The sequence below is a fragment of the Hemiscyllium ocellatum genome, chromosome 30 (genome assembly GCF_020745735.1).
Source record: "Hemiscyllium ocellatum isolate sHemOce1 chromosome 30, sHemOce1.pat.X.cur, whole genome shotgun sequence".
Lineage (NCBI taxonomy): Eukaryota > Metazoa > Chordata > Chondrichthyes > Orectolobiformes > Hemiscylliidae > Hemiscyllium > Hemiscyllium ocellatum.
In genome coordinates, this window is record NC_083430.1 from 11,659,296 (window position 1) to 11,681,767 (window position 22,472).

Here is a 22,472-nt window from a genome sequence, read left to right on the forward strand (position 1 = left end):
CATTACTTGGTAGGATTGTGGAGGATGCAGATTTGATGTACCTCTGGGCCAGCAGAATGGAGAGCCTGGTTATCATTAATTGACCTATGAACTTGGAGGCAGCCAGTTGTCTGGACTTATTAAGGAACCGTTTGCTGGATAATTGTATGCCAGCAAGTGCAGGCTAAGGTACCCTATTTGATCCTGACATCAGGCTCCCATAGTCACTGCTAGCTTTTGATTTGAGGCAGCTGTAGATAGTTATGGATAAGTTGAAACTGTACCTTACCATGATTTCTGTTTAGAATCTGGACTAGTTTTACTGTCATTGAACTGCTCACTGAATTATAGCATAGCAACTGTTGTGTTTCTCTTTTCCTTCTTTAATGGGACATGAGCATCTTAAATGAGGCCTGTATTTTTTTGCCTATTTTTAATTACTCTTGAACTGTGGAGCTTGCTTCACTGTTGCAGCATGTTGTTGAATCAATCTCATTGCTAAGGTGGTCTTTGCACGTAGGCGAGGTCAGTAAGGATGCCTGATTTCCTTCCCTAAAGGACATTAATGAAACAGATGGGTTTTTGAGACTAGCTATTGTAGTTCCGTAGTTACAATTATCGAGACCAGCTTTATGTTCCAGATTATGTTTCAGAGAATGTAAATTCTCTGAGCTGTTTTAGTAGGATTTGAATTCATGTTGCTCGAACATTAGCTCAGGCCTCTGGATTACTGTCTTTATAAAGACATCTTAGTCTTCTGGGACTATCAGGTTGTCTTCCCATTAGAGAGACATGAATGGTGGTGGTTTAACCTGATGGTCACCATACCTCAGGCAAGGGTGAGGTTGAGAAAGTGGAACCTCAGTGATCTCAGCTAATGTGATATCACTGTCAATATTATCACTATACTGCCTTCCTATTTTATATTTGTGTTTGTGGATTATTGTTATCCCAAACTTGATTCTCTAAATAAGCACTGAGCATGACAACTTGCATTTATTTAACACCTTTTTAATGTAGAAAAATGCCCCAAAAGACTTCTGGAATAACAAAATGTATATAGATGCTATAATGGAGATACTTAGCAACATGATCGCTCAAGTGAGCTGTAGAACTTAAGCAAGACCTTAAAAGGGGAAAGCAGGTGGAAGGGTTTAGGAAGTGAATTTCAGAATCAAAATTTAAGGGATCCTGTGGCACAGTGATGATGTCCCTACTTCTGGATTAGAGGACCTCGATTCAGGTCCCATCTGTTCCAGAGGTGTGTTGTCATAAATATGAAAAGGTTGGTATGAAAAAAAATCAGTATGGAATCTGGGCACATAAAGGAATGGTGACTAAATGCTGGGATGAAGTGTTGGGGAGGGATGCAGCTGATAAACTGTCTGCTAAGATAAAGTGAATGGGGGCAAGATAGGTGAGAAGCATGGTTGAAGAAAGATATGTGGTGGTGGTGGTTATCTTAGAGGATAGAGATTTGGATTGGAGAATAGAAATTAGGCCATGAGCAGACTCTGATATGGATTAGAATTTGATTGAAAGTAGCTGGTGAATGTCCAGGATCCAGCCTTGTCAATGAGAGTGGAAGTATTAGGTGAGTGACTCGATTTATTTTTGGGGATATTTTGATATTCATGGATTTTCTTTGGATGATTATGGTTTAATGTCTTGTTACATTTACTGATCAGTTGAAGGTTCTGTCAGGGTTCTCAAGTTTACAGGAGTTTGTATTAGAGTAAAAATCTGTTAAAACCAATATTGAACCAATACTTGTTCAGTATTCACTACACTAAAATTGGAAATCAAATTGCTGCATTTGAACATATTCAATCTAAAGCTGATTGTTGCATTGTTAAAGTACCAGAAGAAAATAAAGAAAATCCAGCTGGAAAGTTATATATTAACGCTCTTTGTTTTCTTCCTTCCCTCACCCTCTCCCCTCTGCTGTTCTTTTACTCCTTGTTTTTCTCTCTCCTGCAATCTCCTTCCTCTCTGTCTCTCTCATGCTCCCTGCTTCTGCTTCCCCCTCTCCCCACAACAAAAAAAATCAGGTAAAACGATATCAGTGCACGTTTGAAGGGTGTCCACGTACATACAGCACAGCAGGAAACCTGCGGACACATCAGAAGACTCATCGTGGTGAATATACATTCGTTTGTAATCAGCAGGGCTGCGGCAAGGCCTTTCTCACATCTTACAGCCTAAAAATCCACGTCAGAGTCCACACAAAAGAAAAGCCATTTGAGTGCGATGTGCAAGGTTGTGAAAAAGCATTTAACACACTCTATCGGTAAGTTACCACTTTATTCTTATAAGTTGTGGCGGGTTTAGGGCCAGGGTAGTTAATGCTCCCAAAACTAATTTTGGCTGGACTATTTTCCAATTAGGTACATCTTCCTCTAAATATAGAGACTGAAACTGGAGGCACTATTGTTGGGGAGGTGATGGCCTGGAAGCTTTATCACTGTACTTTTAATCCAGAAACACAGAAAATATTCTGGGGTTCTGGGCTTGAATCCTGCCATAGCAGATGGTGGAATTTGAACACTGGAGTGTAATGGTGAATGTTTGTCAAAAGATCCATCTGATTCACTTCTGCCTTTTAGGGAAGGAAATGTTCAATCCTTACCTAATCTGGGCTACATGCAACTCCAGGCCCACAACAATGTGCTGCTTGACTTCTTAATGCCCTCTGGGCAATGGCAGATGGACAATGAATGTTGGTTCTTGACCAGTGATGAAAATGTGTTGCTGGAAAAGCGCAGCAGGTCCAGCAACACGTTTTCAGCTCTGATCTCCAGCATCTGCATTCCTCACTTTCTCTGGCCAGTGATGCCCACATCCCCGATCGAATTTTTAATAAAACAACAAAACCTGATAGAATTGCCCTTGTATTCTAACCAGTCCACTTATGAGAGGTGCTATTTGTCGTCTTGATTGCTTGAAGCCTGCTAACTTTCCCTTCTCCATTTGTAAGCCTCCCCTTTGGCCTTTAGGTTCTCTCAGCCCACGCATGTGGCATTCATTGCAGGTACCACAGTGATTAGTCTTGCTTTGGAGTTCAACTTTCTCTAAGTTCTTTGACAAGTGATGAGATCAAGTTAATAAGTTAAAACTAGATTTATTTTCAGAATTTGTAGCCGGGAAGGCCTATCATGTATTTCCAGCAATAAAAACGAAGTGCTTATAAAACCCAACAGGTTTGGCAGCACCTGTGGTGAAAGAAACCAAATTAGTGCCTCAGCTCTGATATAATTCTTGTATTGGGACATGTTGAAATTCCAGTAAAGGCAAATATTAACTGTTTATTTCAGATCTTCATCAATATTTCCTTTTTCCTTCAATATATCACATTTTGCTAAATAAATTAAGAACATTGAACATTAAGACAGCTTGACACTTTTTCGTTTTCTGTTGCAAAATTTAATTTGCTTGAGTAAAATATACTGCAGCTGGTCCATAATCTGCAAGGTGAAAATCAAGAGTGTGATGGAAAATTCTTTAGTCGAATTAGTTCAGCTCCAGCAAAGCATGGGATAAACCAAATTTGCTTGATTGATACCCCAACCGACACCTTAAAACATTGCATCAATGTTGACGGGAGGGCTTGTATAGTGGTAGTGGTGCATTACAGCAACTTGGCAAGGCAGTCTGAACAGCACCTTCAAATCTACAACCTCTGGCACCTAGAAAAATAAGGGCAGTGAATAACGCCACTTGCAAGTTTCCCTTCAAGCCATTTACCACCCTGACCTGGCACAATATTGCCTTTCCTTTATTAATGCTTGGTCAAAATCATGGAATTGGTTCCAAATAATACTGTGGAAATTCCTATACCACATGAACTGCAATGGTTTGAAAGATGGGCCATTATTTCCTTGAAGGCAGTTGGGCAATAAATGATAGTGACACCCATATCCCATAAACAAATGAGGGGAAAAAATTGCGGGAAAAGCTCAGCAGGTGTGGCAGCACCTGTAGAGAGAAATCAGAGTTAACGTTTTGGGTCAAGTAGCCTGAGGAAGGTTCACTCAATATGAAATGTTAATCCAAATGAGAGAGAACCTCTGACTTCTCCTGATTTTGAGCAAGTCCTCAAGGGGGTTTGAGCATTAGTTGCTGTTAAGCATCTGTATTTTGAGTCTTTTGAGAAAGATCTGTGGAGGATTGTGCACTGGTGTTCCTGTGGTACTTAAATTATAATTGCAGATGCATGGAGAACTTGCTCAATATGTGGCTTTGTTTCCCTAAACACTTCGAGCGTTATGCATAAATTGTACTCTGATTTGCTTTCTCATGTTGCATAATTCACTGTACAACAAACAGGGTTTAATGTTTCTAAACAAGCTTGAACAAAAATATTTACGAGTTCCATTTCATTGTCTAGATGTCCAAGTGTTACATAACTAATGAATTTCAATGTATTTACTTTTAGTGGAAGCTAGTTGTATTCCAGTCAGAGTAATTCAGTCATTCATGTACAGTGGTAGTAAATTGCAAACAGCAAAAATTAGATGCATGTGATTTGATCTTAGCTGATGTTATGACTGGATAGATCTGATCTCTGAATGAAATCTGGCCTATTTGATTATTTTTATCTGTGACGAGTGTTCAAAGAAATGTAGGCTAAGCATTTTCTTTAAATAAAAACAAGCTACTTAGAAAATGAACAAGATATCTAAATATACAGCATAATTGGAAAGATCTTAAAATACATAGTAAAACAAGACTCGGTCATTCCCTAAAACCATCACCTTACTATGTTTGAAATCCAGAAAAATTGCCCTTTAGTATCAATTTGAGGTTTGACTTAATGCTTCCCTGTTGTTCTATGAACTATCTTGTGTATACTCGTAAAACAGAAAGCTTAGACATCGTAATTTGTAGAAACGTGTGTGCAGGTTTCGAACCAAGCATTCCTTGTTTGGAAGGTTCACAAGCTTATTTCTACTGCAAGATAATTGTGTTTTCCCTGACCTATCCTATACTCCTTTTTTAGGAGAGAAACTGTATTTACTTCTGATCCAAGAGCTTCAATGTCTGGGTTTTCTAAGCTAAGATCACTCCTTGGTTATGTCAAACCAAAACCAAGCTCATACCTTTGCATTTTTATCTTAATTCCCTTTTGTAAAGCTCATAGTGTCAACAATCTTCCATTAACACAACAGAGGCTTTGCTGTCACCTCCTGTCTGATGCGTACTGGGTTTCAACCATGCATTCTGAAAGGGCAAACTGAACTCTTTTAAAAAAAATTACTTCACAAAAGTACCCAACAGACACATGGCACAAATTGGAAATCCAGATGCTAAAACTGCTACTGAGATATTTATACATAAATCTCAACTTTATCACATGCGACCTTTAAATTATTTGTATTATGTTAATTGGCCAGTGCACAAGGGAAACTTTTTGTCCAAGCTCGGCGTGTTTCACATTAACTTTTATCCTGTGGATGACTTTTAGCTAAAAGGCAACATTGTCTCTGCTGCACAAGAGGAACAACTTGGAAGATGTGTTCCCGTCAGCGTGGGACTGGAAGTTAGGGCCTTGTGATATAAAGTTCATGATATCAGCTAGGCTAAGGTGAATCTCGAAATAAATAGTAATTTGGTAGGTGCTTCCTTCATTCTAGATTGGAGAGAGCCTGTAGTTGTTTTTTTCCATTTCTGTCCAGTAGCTTAGACCTCTTGAGGTATTGTAGTCAAAGAAGTCTCAAAGGCAACATGTATTTGGTTCAGTAAATCAGCATCTATGGGTATAGATTATTGCGAGAGAGACTTTTGTGATTAATGAGGTTTCCCCTAGGAAAGGTGCAATATGGCCTGTGTCACAGACTAATAATGCATTAAAGTCACAGTTGCACAACAGTATTTTTTCACTCCCCAACACCCAAACTACTGAACATTCCATTAGAAATGTTGTCAAAATAATGGCTGCAGCCTCTGGTTTGTGTCAGCATCCTGGGTCTCTTCTGAGACCATTGTATGAGCAGAAGCAGGCGATTCAGACTATTTATTAACTGTCCCTTTTTAAAAAAAAATCTAGAAGGCTGTTAGGTGTCAGCCTCATTGCCGTGGATCTGGAGTCACATGAAAGCCAGACTACGTAATAACAGAAATTTGCTTTATTAATTAACATTAATGAGCCAGATGTGGGTTTTTTTTGCCCTTGACAGTTGACAATAGTTTCATGGTCATCATTCGACTCCCAATTCCAGATATTTATTGAATTAGATTTCCACCATCTGCCATGGCAGGATTCGAACCCCAGAACATTACCAGGGTCTCTGGGTTGGAGTCTAGTGATTAATGCCAATAAGCCAAGAAACCTGTTTGAAATGTACTGAATTCTTCCTCATGGCTACCATTGACAATTTTTTTATTTTTCCAATCTACGTGAATATTAAAGTTACACATTATGATTGTACTGCCATTTTATATGGCCTCGTTATCTCATGATTTAATTACTGTTCTACAGAATAGTACAGCTAGTGGGCTTATAAACTACTCTCACCAGTGTCACCTTTTCCTTGATATTTCTTACCTCGACCCATATGGATTCTATGTCATCCAGTCATTTCTTAGTCCACGATGTACTAACAAAACTTCTCGTCCATGCTTCTCTTCCTGCCTGTTCTTTCAGAAAGTAGCATACTCCTAAATATTAAGTTCATCATCTTGTAACCATGAGTCCCTAATGACTATAGGATTGCATCCATAGTGTGGTGTTTTGTTTGTCTTTGTGTTATTAATTCAGGTATTTTGGTACAAATATTACGTTTTAAGTCAAATTCATTACTTCTACCTTCCACCATTTTTTTTAACTCCCAGTCCTAGTTGCTCCATTCTGTCCTTTCTATCCCACTATTGTTATCATTATCAAAATAGTTGCCATGTGCTACAGCTATTTCCTTTGGTTTGTAAACCAATGTATCACCCTCATTGCGACCCTCCCCCCAAATAGTTTGAAGCCCTCTTGCAGCTCTAGGTTTTCAATTTACCAGGGCACTCATCCCAGGACGGTTTAAGTGAAGCTCATCTGACTGGAACAGCTCCCTTCTATCCCAATACTGCTGTCACCAGAATGAAACCCATTCCTTCCACACCAATATTTAAGCTACACGTTTAATTTGTTGACTTTATTTAGCCTGACCTAGTTTACATGTGGCTCATGTAGTCATCTAGAGATGACTTGAAGGTTCCGCATTTTAATTTGGCTCCGACTGTTCAAATTCTTTCATCAGAGCCTCTTTTTCAATTCTATCAATGTTCGAAGTATCAGTATGGACAGCAATAGCTATATATCTCCTCTTCCTCTCCAACCTAGAGGAGGTTTCCTTAACTCTGCCACCAAGCAGACAAAGCAGCCTTCATGACTCATGCTCATGACTGCAGAGAGCAGTATATTCCCCAAATGAGAGTGTTTCCTACTGCTACTAAATTCTTCTTTCTAGCTCCCACTTCTACATTGTTTTGGTCAGACATCTTTAAGGGTGAGATGTTCTGTGAAGTCTATCTAATTGGTCAAATGATGGGAAGTACATGTGCACTCTCCCCTCCTTTTTGCTTGGCTGACTCATTCTGGAAAACTGGAAACGTGCATTAGCAGTGTTCAGAATTGTCTCTTCATGCACGTTTTCCACAGAAGCTCCGATGCAGGTATTTGTACATATTGTTGTTACTTAATCAAATCAGTTTTCACTTGTGAAATTGATAATTTCTCCCTTTATTTGAAAAGTTAAAGCCAACCTTTTCGGGAAATTTGAAGAAAATTCTGGTAATGCATGACTAGCAATTTGCAGAAGTCATTGTTTGTTCGAGAGTCTTTGTGAAGCTTCTCTGTTTGAATAGTGTCACAAGATGACACACAGAAGCTTCTGTTAAGTGCAGAATGCAAGACTGATTTGGTTTCTGCTTGATGCTATGTCTTTTTGACCTGATCTATGAAAATAACATTTTAGGAAGTAGGTAATTAGTTCAAGAAGTGAAGTCAATTGGATTTGTCCCCCTACATATTTGACCATGTATCACATGAGGGGAAAACTTTTGACATTGCAAGTGAAAATGAACTATGTTCGAATTACTACCAAATCTCATTGAAGGTTGAAGTTTGCAATCCCAACATGCAAAATTCTGAAGGGCATTTTGCTGCAAAACCTGTCATAGTAACAATCATGAATAAAAGACACTTTCCAGATCATACAGTCATAGAGATGTACAGCATAGAAACAGACTCTTTGGTCCAATTCGTCCATGCTGACCAGATATCCCAACCTAATCTAGTCCTACCTGCTAGCACCCGGCCCATACTCCTTAAAATCCTTCCTATTCATATACCCATCTAGATGCCGTTTAAATGTTGCAATTGTACCAGCCTCCACCACTTCCGCTGGCAGCTCATTCCATAAACGTACCACCCTCTGCATGAAAAAGTTGCCCCTGAAGTCCCTTTGTCTTTCCCCTCTCACCCTAAACCTATGCTCTCTAGTTCTGGACTGAAGTCTATATAGATTGTCTACTGCTCTGCCCTCATCAATCCTCTTTGTTACTTTTTCAAAAAATTCCAATCAAGTTCGTGAGACATGATTTCCCACGCACAATGCCATGTTGACTATCCCTAATCAGTCCTTGCCTTTCCAAATGCATGTGCATCCTGTCCCTCAGGATTCCCTCTGATAACTTGCCCATCACCAACATCAGGCTCACTGATCTATAGTTCCCTGGCTTGTCCATACCACCTTTCTTAAATAGTGGCACCACGTTAGCCAACCTCAAGTCTTCTGGCACTTCACCTGAGATGATCAATGATACAAATATCTCAGCAAGGGGCCCAGCAATCACTTTCCTAGTTTCCCACAGAGTCCTTGGGTACACCTGACCGGGTCCTGGGGATTTATCCACTTTTGTTTCAAGACATCCAACTCCTCCTCCTCTGTAATATGGACACTTTTCTAGATGTCACCGTCTATTTCCCTACAATTGTTGTTAGCCGCAAATCCCCTTGACGTTCCAAAATGTCACTTGAAAATGTTTGAATCCTGAATCTGAAAGGCAAGCTATTGTAAAGAATTCACTTGGAATTTAAATGGCAGCAGTCAAGTTGTATTTACAAATAACATTCTGATTAGATTAGATTACTTACAGTGTGGAAACAGACCCTTTAGCCCAACAAGTCCACACCGACTCGCCGAAGTGCAACCCACCCAGACCTATTCCCTTACATTTACCTCTGCCCCTAACACTACGGGCAATTTAGCGTGGTCAATTCACCTAACCTGCACATCTTTGGACGGTAGGAGGAAACAGGAGCAACCGGAGGAAACCCGCGCAGACATGGGGGGAATGTGCACACTCCACACAGTCAGTCTGCCTGAGGTGGGAATTGAACCCGGGTCTCTGGCGCTATGAGGCAACAGTGCTAACCACTGTGCCACCATGCTGCCCACACATGTCACAATACATCCAGCAGCACCTGCGTTAGAGACCCCAGGATGCTCCTAGTGATGCCATTTGGTGTGGCTTTGACAGCTTTAAATAAAAGAGCAAATGGTAAAATCTTTTTTAATCTTCTATTTTGAGAGAACTAAGGTTAATGCATTCCTTAAATTTCCTTTGTGAACAACATAGATCTTGTAATCTCATGGTCTGCAGCTTTTTCATGAAGATTGTTTAAGCAGCTCACTTTTCTCTTTCATGTCACATGACCTTTTCCCCAATGAGAGAGTTCACTTGAACCTGTGATTTCCTCTTGGGTTAAGTCCCAATCCAGTCTGTTTGCTTCTGAATATAATCTGATCCTCCAGAGCATCAGCTGTACCAACCTGAGAAACCACATTTACAACACACTACTTCCCTTGAGCTCGAAAATTAATTCAGAGTGCTAATCAGCATCTGTTATTCTGTCCTGTTTCATGTTGTGCCATGCTTCACTTTTATTTTTACTGGTGAAGCATTATACTCAGACCATGTTCTCCCTCATAGTGCAAAGGACCCATGGCACTTGTATAAAAGAGCAAGGGATTAATTCTTATTGTCCAGCCAGTATTTATTACTTGATTAAAAACCGATTGTATGGTTGTTATTTATCACTTTGCAGTTTTTAGGAGCAGCAAATTCACTGATATGTTTCCTCAGCGACTGCACTTCAAAATTATTTTATTGACTGTAAAGTATGTTGGATATCCTTGAGATCATGATAGTAGCTAAATAAGTGCAACAGTTTTGTTTTCAAAGCAGTAATGAGATGTAAATTTCAGGTCTGTTTTGATTTTCTGTATACTGTACTACCCTTTGGGTAACAGCTGTTTGTGCACCTTTTGTTATTGTTTTGAGTTAGTAGTTTAGAATTAGATTCTTGTTTTGGTTGCTTTGATAATCAATGCAATGTTTCAAATATGATATGTTGCTGTGTTTCATATCTGATGCTTTAATTTTTAACTTTGTATTTTCCCTGTCGTATGAAAGGATAATTAAAGACGTCACAATGATTCACACGTTCAGTTTATACATTGTTCATATTTTCCAGCTTTTAAACACAGAATTGTTAATGCTATATACAACAATGTGAAGTCACTGATAAGCATTGTGCATGTCTGTCCTTTTTAAAAATAAATCCTGTGTTTCTGATATTACAATGTAATGTGAATGTACAAGACTATCTGGAAGTAAAACAGCGACTGGATAATGGGATGCTAGACCCTAAGTTGTCTTGTCGCGCTGGGCACTGGACAATGTCTAAGCAAAGTGACCAAACAGGATTTTGCTTTTCAAAGCCAGTATTTAGATAAAATTCAAAATAACAAATGAGCAAGCTCGTTAGAATTGGTAATTTAAGGGTAGGCAGTGGCCTAGTGGTATTATCACAGGGTTGTGAACCCAGCGACCCAGCTAATGCGATTTGAATTCAATAAACGGGGATGAAGTCTAATAATCATTAAACCAATTCTAATTGTGGGTGTGGATGATTTTCAGCTGCCCTGTAGGTTAGACAATAAATGCTGACCCACCCAGTGGTGTCCTCAATCTGTGAATGAATTAAACAAAAGATCCTTATACTAAATGTGCAATCATGATTAATGGTTGTCGTGTTACTGTTAAAATGTAACACCTGCTTAACCATTTATAGGCTCCCAGCAATTAATTAGAAATATCTCAATATAACTCTTAATTAAGGTTCTTCAGATTGATAAATATCCCCTTTAGATTTGTTTTGAACCTAACAAGTCTCTCTCATTTTGAGAATAAGGGAATCTTTGGTATCCTTACTGTTAAGACTTGAAAGAAGTGTTTGAATTTGTACGTTCTCTTCAAAATAAGGACCAGCTACCATCTTAGTTTCTAATTGAAAAGCATGCGATAATTATCTGAAATTTCTGTTTTTAAACTTAAATTACTTGATTTATTTTTCTGGATCAAACATTAAGCCTAACTCCTTAATCTTCTGGGCAAGTATTTACTGAAGCTTTTCACCTGGGCTCTTAAGAATATTTGGGGAAAATTACAATCCAGTTTAAAATTCAGACTCTTTGGTAGTCAGTAAAACTCTGGATATTTTGTTTAGATGGGGATTGAGGTGCATGTTGGATTCAGTCGATCTGATTGAATTTCATTGATACTGACTATTTCGAGCTGAATTTGAAACAAGTTTATCAGAGACAATATGCCTGATCTTGTTAGCTCCAGGTATGGAGTTACGATTGTAATACAGTTGGTTATGCTATAACGAGGTAGTTCCATTCTTGTCCAACCCCTGTGTTGTAAGAATATCTTGTAATAGTAGCATCATTTAAGCTAATGGGAGTTGAATCGTGTTATAACCAATACATGCTTTAAAAGTATTTAAAGCTATAGAAAGCGTCCTCAATTTGTCAAGTGTGTTATACTGAGTTCACATTAATGCAGCGGGCGTTATAGCAAAATGACATGTACAGCATAATCTAGCCTTGATCCTTATCCATGCTTGAGTCAGAAAATATCCGTGAAGTCACCAGCCTTCTCTCTTGAACGCAATATTATGTACATCCTGTCTCTAAATCCCTTTGAAGTCTTGTATCTAAGACATTTCAACTGCTGAAATTTGTCTGCTTCTGTCAACACTGTAGTGTTTTGCTGTCCAACTTTCCAGCAGTTTATCTTTTAATCTCTTGTTTGATGTCACTTACCTTTTGTTTTTAATTTGGGTTTATTCATACACTTAACAACTGTTTTAATATTCAAAGTGACTCAGTGATAACCCACTGCACTGCTACTTTTTTAAAAAAATTGTGTCTTTGTTTGGTCAGCCTTTAAGATAATATACAGCATGATCAAAACAACTGCATGCAAAGTTATCATTTGTGAGTTTTAAATACTGGTCTCCATTTCCACTAGCAATTGCAATATGTTTCATAAACCTTAGCAATGTTTATTACCCTTTATGATGGCAATATTGCTGTATATTAAAGAAAATTATGTGGGATAGACTTAACTAGTCAGCTTTTCTTTCAAGTCTATTTTGTAAGTTTGTGGTATCTTCATCCAGTTAATCAAGAAAAACAACCCCTTTCTAACCCTAAGGAAACTGGATTGTCACTCTGCATATTTACTATAGGCCTTTCTTAGCCACTTTGAGTCATAGAAAATGTAGAACTTGGAAATAGACCCTTCAGTCCAACTTGTCCATGCCGAATAAGATATCCTAAATAAATGTAATCGCATTTGGTGCATGTCTCTCTAACTCCTACTCAAACCATCGAGATGCCTTTTAAATGTTATAATTGTACCAACCTCCACCACCACCTCTGGTAGCTCATTTCATGCATACACCACCCTCTGCATGAAAAAGTTGCCATTAGGTCCCTTTGTATCTTTCCCCCTCACCTTATACCTATGCCCTCTAATTTTGTACTTCCCTACCCTGGGGAAATTATCCTTATCCATGCCTCGTATTGTCTGAACTTCTATGAGATCACCCGTCAGCCTCTGAGACTCTAGGGGAAAGTAGCCACAGCCTATTTAGCCTCTCCCTGGAGCTCAAACCTTCCAATCCTGGCAACATCCTTGTAAAACATAATGCCCCGTACATTCTTCCTTCTCAGATTAATCCAATCTTTCTTAGATACTGCCTCCACCACCATTTTTCTGCATGTCACCATTATTTGTTCTGTCCCCACTTTTCTAATCTCTAACTGAAGCTTCTTATCCCTAGAACTATTGTGAATTTTTTGAATATTGTGAATGTTGTTTATTAGCTAGTGCCAAAGCCCATCCTTCAACCATGTATGCAAATATGCACCCAGATCCATCTGCTGGTTTACCATTTAAAAGTTATTCTTTTCATGTGTCTTCATTCTGTTTATTAAAATGAGTCATTTTACACTTAACTGTTTTTCATCTACTGTGTCTATCCATTCCAACCCTGAGTTGGAAGAGCCACTGTTGGACTGGGGTGGACAAAGTTTAAAAATCTCAACTCCAGGTTATAGTCCAACAGGTTTATGTGAAAGCTAGTGCTTCCACATAAACCTGTTGGTCTATAACCTGGTGTTGTGATTTTTAACATTCCAAACTCGTCATTGCAAGTTTCTACACTGTCTTCCTCATTTCACAACCGTTTCATATCCACAAAGTTTGGAGTTCTGCTCTGTACATCAAGGTCTGTTATTAATATATATCAAAATGAGCAAGGATCCTCACAACAGCCACTGGGAAACTCTATTAATCTTCCTCCATTGTGGGAAAGCAAGAATATTTTAGAAAAACGCAGTAATTGTTTATGTTTATACAGAAAATTGTCTCTTAGCATCTTTAAAGTTGGATAGTATCCCAAGGTACATAAGTGATAAAAAATTTCAGCCCTAATCAATACTAGGAGAGTTTATCCTTTAAGTTTTATGTTGGGGAAGAGAGAGCGATCAGGGAAAGAATTGCAGAGTTTGTGGCATAAGCATCAGAAGGTATGACAGGTACAAATAGTGGACCAATTTTAAACTTGGGATGGCCAAAGCAACAGTTTGTGCTTCTCTACAATCTCAAAGGCTTTTTGGCTTGAAAGAAGCAAGAAAGAGAAGTAAAACTTGGGAGAAAAACAATTGAATGCAGATTTTACAATTGAGACATTGCAGATCAGCATGAGGATTCAGTGTAGATGTAAGCCAGCGAGGATTGTTAGTTAAATTGAACTTAGCATGAGATACTATGCACACCAGAACATTGGTTGAGCTCAAGTTTATGAAGTGTGGAGGATGGGAGACTGGCAAGGAAGCATTGGAATAATAACACTTCTATGTAACCAAAACATTAAAGGATTTCAGCAGAAAAGCTGGAGTTGGCATTGGGACATTATTAGTGTAGTATATTCAAGGCCAGAATGTCCTTTGAGGAAGGAAATCTGTCATCCTCGCACAGTCTGGTCTGTATGTGGCTTGAGAGCTACAGCAATGTGGTTGACTCTTAACTGCCCTCTGAAATGGCCTAGTAGGCCAATGAGTTCTATCAATTGCCACAAAGTCTCAACAATGAAATGAAACTGGACAGACCACCTGGCGTCAGCCTAGACATTAAAAAAGACAATAATAGAAACTGCCGACTCTGCAAAGTCCTCCTTAATAGCTGGGGTTAGTGCCATACTTGGAAGAGCTATCTTGCAGACCAGTCGAACAACAGTCTTACATAGTCAGACTCATGGAATCATATCTGACAGGCAATTTCCCATACACTGCCATCTCAATTCCTGGGTATGCCTTGTCATTGGCAGACATGGTGGCACAGTAATATACAGTAGAAAGTTGGCTGGAGTTCTTAACCTTGATTTCAGCCCCATGTAGTTTCATGGCTTCAGGTTAAATATGGGCAAGGAAACCTCCTGATTACCATGTGCCACCATCCCTCAGCTGATGAATCAGTCCTTCTCCATATTGAACAACACTTGAAGGAAAAACTGAGGGTGGCAAGAGCTTTAGGTGGGGTATTTTAATGTCCACCAGCAAGAGTGGCCGAGCAGCAGCACTGCTGATTTGAGCTAGTCCGGCATAAAGGACATAGCTGCTCGATTGGGTCTCTGGCAGGTGGTGAGGGAGCCAATAAGAGAGAAGAACATACCTCACCTCATCCTTGCCATTCTGCCATCTATAGATGCTCCTGTCCATGACAGTATTGATAAGAGTGACCACCACACAGTCCTTGTAGAGACAAGCTTCCACCTTCACGTTGAGAATAACCTCCATTCAAATCAAACCATGCTAAGTGGGACAGACTTCAAACAGATCTAGCAACTCAGGACTTGGCATTCAGGAGGCAGTGTGTGCTGCAGTTGCTGGCACAATCTGCAACTTTGTGGCCTGGCATAACCTCCATTCAGTCACTACCATCTTCCAGGGGATCGACTCTGGTTCAATGGAGAGTGCGGGGGGAGCATGTCAGGAGCAACACTAGGCATACTTACATGAGGTGCCAATTTGGTGAAGCTACCAAAACAAGGCTACTTGCCTACCAAACAGCATAATCCAGCAAGTGAATTGAATTAAGGGATCCCACAACCAACAAATCAGATCTAAGCTCTGCAGTCCTGCCACATCCACTCGTGAATGGGGTCAACTGCTAAACAAACTCACTGGAGAAATAGGCGCCCCAATGATGGAAGAGTCTAGTACATCAGTGCAAACAATAAGATAAAAGCATTCTCAGCAATCTTCAACTAGAAGTGCCAAGTGGATGATCCACCTTGGCCTCCTCCAGTGGTTCTCAGCATCGCAAATGCCAGTCTTCAGCCAATTTTATTTACTCCATGTGGTATCAAGAAGTAGCTGGGGGCAACTGCAAAAGCTATAAATACTGACAACATTCAGCAATAGTATTGAAGAGTTGCTTCTCACTTTAAAGTACACTTTAACACTAGCGACTATTTGACAAATATGGTCAATTTTCTTCTGTGTTCTGGCAACAAAATGAAAGACAAATGCAATGTGACCAATTACTGCCCAATTAATCTATTCTCAATCATTAGTAAAGTGATAAAAGGTGTTAGCAACAGTGCTAACAAGCAGCACTTGCTCAGTTATGCTTAGTTTGAGTTCTGCCACAGCCTGTCAACTCCTGACTTCTTTACAGCCTTGGTTCAAATATGGACAATAGTGCTGAATTCCAGAAGTAAGGTCAGAGTGATAGCCCTTGACATCAAGGCTGCTTTTGACCGAGCGTGGTATCAAGAGTCCCTAGCTATACAGGAATCATTGGTATTAGGAACAAATTGTCCACTGATTGAAGTCATACCTGACAAATGGAAAGATGGTTGTGACTGTTGGAGTCAATCATCTCAGCTCCAGGATATGTCTGCAAGAGTTCCTCAGGGTATTGTCCTCGGCCCAACCATCTTCAGTTGCTTCATCAATGACCTTTCCTCCTCCATAAGGTCAGAAGTGGGGATGATCGCGCCATTTGTGGCTCAGATACAGAGGCATTCCATCTTCAAATGCAAGAAGACGAGGACAGTATCCAGGTCTGGGCTGACAAGTGGCATATAACATTTGTGCCACACAAATTGCAGGTAATGACCATCTCCAATAAGAGCCAATTTAACCACCGCCCCCAGGTTGTGCTCATTCTCTTGACTTAGCAGACACTGAAGCATGAGGATCTGGTACAGAAAATTGTATGATACTGGTTTGAGGTAATGGACAACCTACATGACTGTTTGTTTGGAGTCATTGGTCTGGTCTGGATTGAAGAACGCAGCAGCTAACCTAAATGAGTATCCCATGACCATCACCGACTTCATCAGTAAGTGTAGAGAAGTTAATTGGGGTTTTCCCCCAGCTGAAAACCTTGGATGAACTGGGAGATCCACGCGATACTGAAGACAATTTGGGAGACCCTGACCTTACAGAAAATCTACATATGATCTTCACAAAGCTATCAGGGATGCCAAGAGACAATACTAGACTAAACTATAGTCCCAGATTAACTCCACAAACATGTCAATTTTGGTTATGGCTAACACAACGTAACAACAGGCTACAATGCAAAGTCTGGTAGAGTCATTGGCAACAATGCATTCCTCTCCGTGAGCTCAATGCATTCTTTGCTCATTTTGAACTGAAGGTCAGTGAAATTCTGTCACCTGCCTCGACAGACTTGGGTGCACCTGTATCCAGTCACCGAGGATGTCAGATGGGCTGCCTTGAGAGTGAACCCATGGAAAGCGACCTGGCCCAAATGGAGTTCCTGGTCATGCACACAGATTGTACACAGTCCTGCCGGTTGGGAGTATTTTCAAATATTTTTGACCTCTCCTTATTCTGACCTGAGGTTGGTACCTGCTTCAAGAAGAGAAGACCACTATCATCCCGTTGACCAAGATGTTTCAGGTAGAGTGTCTTAATGACTACTGCTCGGTAGCTCTGACATCCATCATTATGAAGTGCTTCGAGAGGTTAATCATGGTACACACAAACTCTAGTCTCCCAGATTGCTTTGATCCTCTATAATTTGCCTACTCTTGCAACAAGCCCAGGGCACATGCCATCTCTCTGGCCCTACACTCCTCTCTGGAGCATTTGGATAACAAGGTCAGCTTCATCAGACTCCTATTTATTGAATTTAGCTCTGATTTCAACACTATAATTCCAAAGAAACACTTCTGTAAACTCTTAAGACCGCGGATTCTACTCCCCACTCTGCAACTGGATCCTCGTCTTCCTAACACGCAGACTGCAATCGGTAAAGATAAGTGACAATACCACCTCCACGATAATCCTGAACACTGATTCCCCATAAGATTGTGTACTTAGCCCCTTTAGTCAAGAGTATATAAGGAATATACTGTGTGGTCAAATTCCACTCTTTCTCCATTTACAGGTTTGATGACACGACTGTAGAGATCTTAAGTAACGACAAATCAAGTCAAACCACCACCTTCTTAAGGGCAGTTAGGGACTGGCAATAAACACTGGCCTAGCCAGCAACACTCGTGAATGAACAAAAAAATGGCTTAGCATGGAGGTTGTAAATATTTGCTGCAGCTAGTGTCAAGGAACAGAGAGATTGTGGTGTGAAGCATTATTGTCTTCTGCTGTTTGTCTGGAAGAAGTAGTTGTGCTCTCAATCCAGGGTGGCAGATCCTCAACTTTAATAGCAGAAACATGCTGTGAGCCATCAAGTAGCCTGTAAAACGTTATGTTTTTAAAAAAAAATCCCTTGGAACACATTTCTGGTATTTTATGATTGGATTTTAAGTAATTCAGTTATAACATAATTAATTTGCAGATATAAATTGGAGGAATGCATTTTATGTAATTGCTAAATGTTTTATCTCTGTTATTGGGTTGTGTTGAAGAGATCAGCGTTTTGAAAACAAACTCTGTTATCTGGGTAAGAAGCTGTACCTAAAATAAATGAAGCTTCTGTGTTGTAGATGTAACTTTGTTTGAGCTTAATCAACCTGATATTATTTCACACCTCTGGCCTATGCTTGTCTAAAATGCATCAGGCATACAAAGGAGCACACAACCACATTACTTGACGGGCTAGTGGATGTGGTTTCCACGTCGCAAGTTTGTGATTGCTCTTAATTTTTTTTTGCCAAAATTACTAACTAATCTCTGATTGGAAAACCTGAGGTGATTCTCGTGGAGCACTCTTCTGGTCAGCGATCAGTGATTGCAACCAGTGGACACTGAAAGATTGGAAGGCATGATGGATGTTTATTAATTTTGGTAGTTTTAAGTTGGATTTAGTTTCTCATTAGTTGTGCCTTTTAATTAAAAAGTGCACTTGTGTTTGGTTTTTGTTAGGTGATCACTGGGGCAGCGCTGCAGGAAGCAGAGGACAGAAAGGTCAGAGTGGGAGCAAGGTGCAGAATTAAAATGAAAGGCAGCTGGAAGCTTGGGGTCATGATTGCGGACTGGATGAAGGTATTTTGCAAAGTGGTCACCCAGATTTGTTTGGTTGTCTTAATGTACAGGAAATCATTGAGATTTGAGTACAGTATACAAAATTGATTGTTGTGCAAATACATTAAAGGTGACAGTTTAGATGCTGAGAAAATAAAAAGGCAGGTATTGTATTTCTAGCGCTGAAATGAAGCCTTCTGTGGGAAGAGGCTGAGATGTTGGCCGTGACTGAGGATTGACTTGAGGTACCACAGATGTGGGAAATCTCTTTTTAGAATACTGAAGGGGAATGGAGGGGGCAGATGTTTTTGTCATCACAGAGAGGTGACCTTTGGAATGTAGCGTTCAAGGGATGGAAGTTGAAGCCAGAAAGAAGCCTGGTTGTGACTCTGGGATGCTGGAGGAGTGATCATTATTAAACTGAGAAATTGAATGCGTACAGTTGAGAGTCATATGAACCACCATTGGGGAATTCTTGATTGAGGAATTAAAAAGTGCCTGTTGGATGCACCAGTATGGAAGTTTGCATTGTTGAAACAGATGTGATAGAGAAGTAAGGATAACGTAATAAGAGATGGGATATGAAGAAGTGCAGTCAACTTCAGGATTCAGTGCATCTATATTCAATATTGGTATGAACCTATTCCCAGAGGTGAAGATGAACTTGAGGGGTAAGTTTGGAGATAATTGTGAGAGAGTCAGAGAAGGGTGGAAAATGGAAGAGGAGTTCAGAAAATGAACAAGAAACAACATTGTTACATTCATACGAAAACAATACAGCGGACCTGGGTAAGATGTATCCTAAAATAAGGCAGTGCCCAAGTGGGTATTTGTAAGATAACAATACTCTTGTTTGACTGTTGTAACTACTTACATCATTCAGTATGTGAATTGGTTTGGCCAGGTAGAAGAGATAGCTACTGAGGCTTGTTGAGCCTCTGCTCAAGGGAAAAGCAGAGAACCCTCAAATGGCTTGGGTAAAGGCTAGAGATGAGGAGGGATTGAACTTCCATGGTGAAAAGTAGATGGTCTGTGCCTAAAAACAATTGAAATGACAGACAGGTCTTTCAGTCCACAGGTGCTACTGAGTTTTTCCTGCATGTGTTTACATTTCAGATTTCTGGAATCAGCTGCATTTTTAATTTAATGAACCTATCAGCTACTTTGAATTGTAACATTGGGTACAAATGTTTATAAAAGCAAAAGTGTTAGCTCAGTTTTAAGTTTTTGCTGTTTAGCAATTCTTCTTGTAACTCTTCCCTGTAGAATGTGGTGTAACCAGTAATTTAGCAGTTATTTATGTATTGAACATCAAGTTGTCAATTCTGAAATATGTACTCTAGTAGTAACTGCCTTTATTTTCACTTCATTTCTAGGCTGAAAGCCCATCAGAGGCTTCACACAGGGAAAACATTTAACTGTGAATCAGAAGGCTGCACTAAGTACTTTACTACACTCAGTGACCTAAGGAAACATGTACGGACCCATACAGGAGAGAAGCCATTTAGGTAAAAGCTTCCTACAGAGCTATGTTACTTCTGTATAGCTGACCATTTTTATGTAATCGTTGTTAGAATGCAATACGAGATTGGAAAATATAGTCTTCTGTTAATCTACTGCCAATTTGACACCACTCCAAGTATTACATATATTTTCAAACTGAGAATAAAACCATTCTAAAAGGGCGAGATGTTGGCATGTTTGAGTAGAAATTTTAAGTAAGCTTAAAATCTGCTCCTTTTATGGTGTCTGTTTCTTTTTGAGGGTTTCGTATGCTTTTTTAAAGTTTTGAGAATTATTGAAGGGATTGGTAAATATATCAGCGACTGCAAACATTGCACAATATTCTAGCAGAATTTAATACATACCTTGTTACAGTCAACTATGAGTTACTGCTTTAAGAATGTACTTAAACGGTTTGTGCTGTCAAACAATATGATCCAGTATAGACGCAGTATATAATCAGTCATCTAAAGATCTATGTCAAATATTTGTGAAATTGAAGTTTTAAATGAAAAGGAAGTTTTCAAATCACTTTTTATTACCAATGTAGATTTCTATCTCCTCTTTCTTTTGATTCCAAAATGGTTAAATCCCTTGTGGGTTTCTCTGAACAAAGAGACCTTGGAGTGCAGGTTTGTAGCTCCTTGAAAGTGGAGTCGCAGGTAGATAGGATAGTGAAGAAGGCGTTTGGTATGCTTTCCTTTATTGGTCAGAGGATTGAGTACAGGAGTTGGGAGGTCATGTTGCAACTGTACAGGACATTGGTTAGGCCATTGTTGGAATATTGCATGCAATTCTGGTCTCCTTCTTCGTATCAGAAAGATGTTGTGAAACTTGAAAGGGTTCAGAAGAGATTTACAAGGATGTTGCCAGGGTTGGAGGATTTGTGCTATAGGGAGAGGCTGAACAGACTGGGGCTGTTTTCCCTGGAGTGTTAGAGGCTGAGGGGTGACCTTACAGAGGTTTACAAAATTATGAGGGGCGTGGATAGGGTAAATAGACCAAGTCTTTTTACTGGGGTCGGGGAGTCCAGAACTAGGGGTATAGATTTAGGGTGAGAGGGGAAAGATATAAAAGCGATCTAAGGGGCAACCTTATCACACAGAGGATGGTGCGTGTATGTAATGAGGTGCCAGAAGAAGTGGTGGAGGCTGGTACAATTGCAACATTTAAGAGGCATTTGGATGGGTATATGAATAGGAAGGGTTAGGAGGGATATGGGCCGGGTGCTGGCAGTTGGGACTAGATTGGGTTGGGATATCTGGTCAGCATGGACGGTTGGACTGAAGGGTCTGTTTCCATGTTGTACATCTCTATGACTCCTTTTGACCAATATCCTTGAACCAGGGGTACCAAAGTGTATTAGTGGAGTTGTCAAAAAGAGTTGAGATTTGCATTTTGGGGTGAAACTTCTATACGATGGGCTTGAAAATTGTACTGATTTTTTTAAGGGAGATTAGTATCCTAACATTCTGGCAATTGGCAAGCTGTCTTTACGTTAATTATTTCGTAATGTGAATGTTAGTTACTTCTGCGTCAACAAATTTAAGAGATTTAGCATGAGATAGGATTGTAATAAATGAGGAAATTAAGGGTTGGGGAAAGGCAGGAAGGTGAAATTGAGGATTATCAGATCAGCCATGGTCTCATTGAATGGCAGAGCAGACTCAATGGGCTGAATAGATTACCTTTGTTTCTCCTATTTCTTATGCTCTTGTGTATCACACTCTTGTCAGTTGTGCAGTTGAAGCTACTACTCTCCTTGTCTTCTCTGTGTTTTGAAATTTTTCTCATTTCCTCTTTATCAGAGACTTAGAACTTAAATTGCTTTAATAACCCTTTATTGTCCCACCTGCAGTTACTGCTCGTCAAGTCAGATCACATATTGCAATGTGGCTTGATAGGTCAGGTTTTGTTTGTCTTATTTTAATGTCATTTTAATATCTTCTGTTGAAGCAAGCACACAAACTGGTTTTGTTGTTAGAACCAAATGTTCAGCATTGTGAAGCAAAAATTAACCTTGAATAAAACAAAATTAAGCAATGTAATAATCCAGTTTGAAAGATTTCACAACACAGAAACCAAATCTCACCTTATCACAATGCCATTACTTAGTTCAAATAC

At 39.7% G+C, this 22,472-nt stretch overlaps 1 protein-coding gene across 1 annotated transcript in view; it reads left to right on the top strand.

Annotated features, from left to right (window-relative positions):
• Positions 1-22,472, top strand: part of mtf1 (metal-regulatory transcription factor 1) — a 58,860-nt gene that overhangs the window by 14,042 nt on the left and 22,346 nt on the right. Inside the window, exons 3-4 of the mRNA XM_060847313.1 lie at positions 2,031-2,269; positions 20,222-20,353. Coding sequence (XP_060703296.1) covers positions 2,031-2,269; positions 20,222-20,353 — 371 coding nt within the window. The remainder of the gene's footprint in view (positions 1-2,030; positions 2,270-20,221; positions 20,354-22,472) is intronic.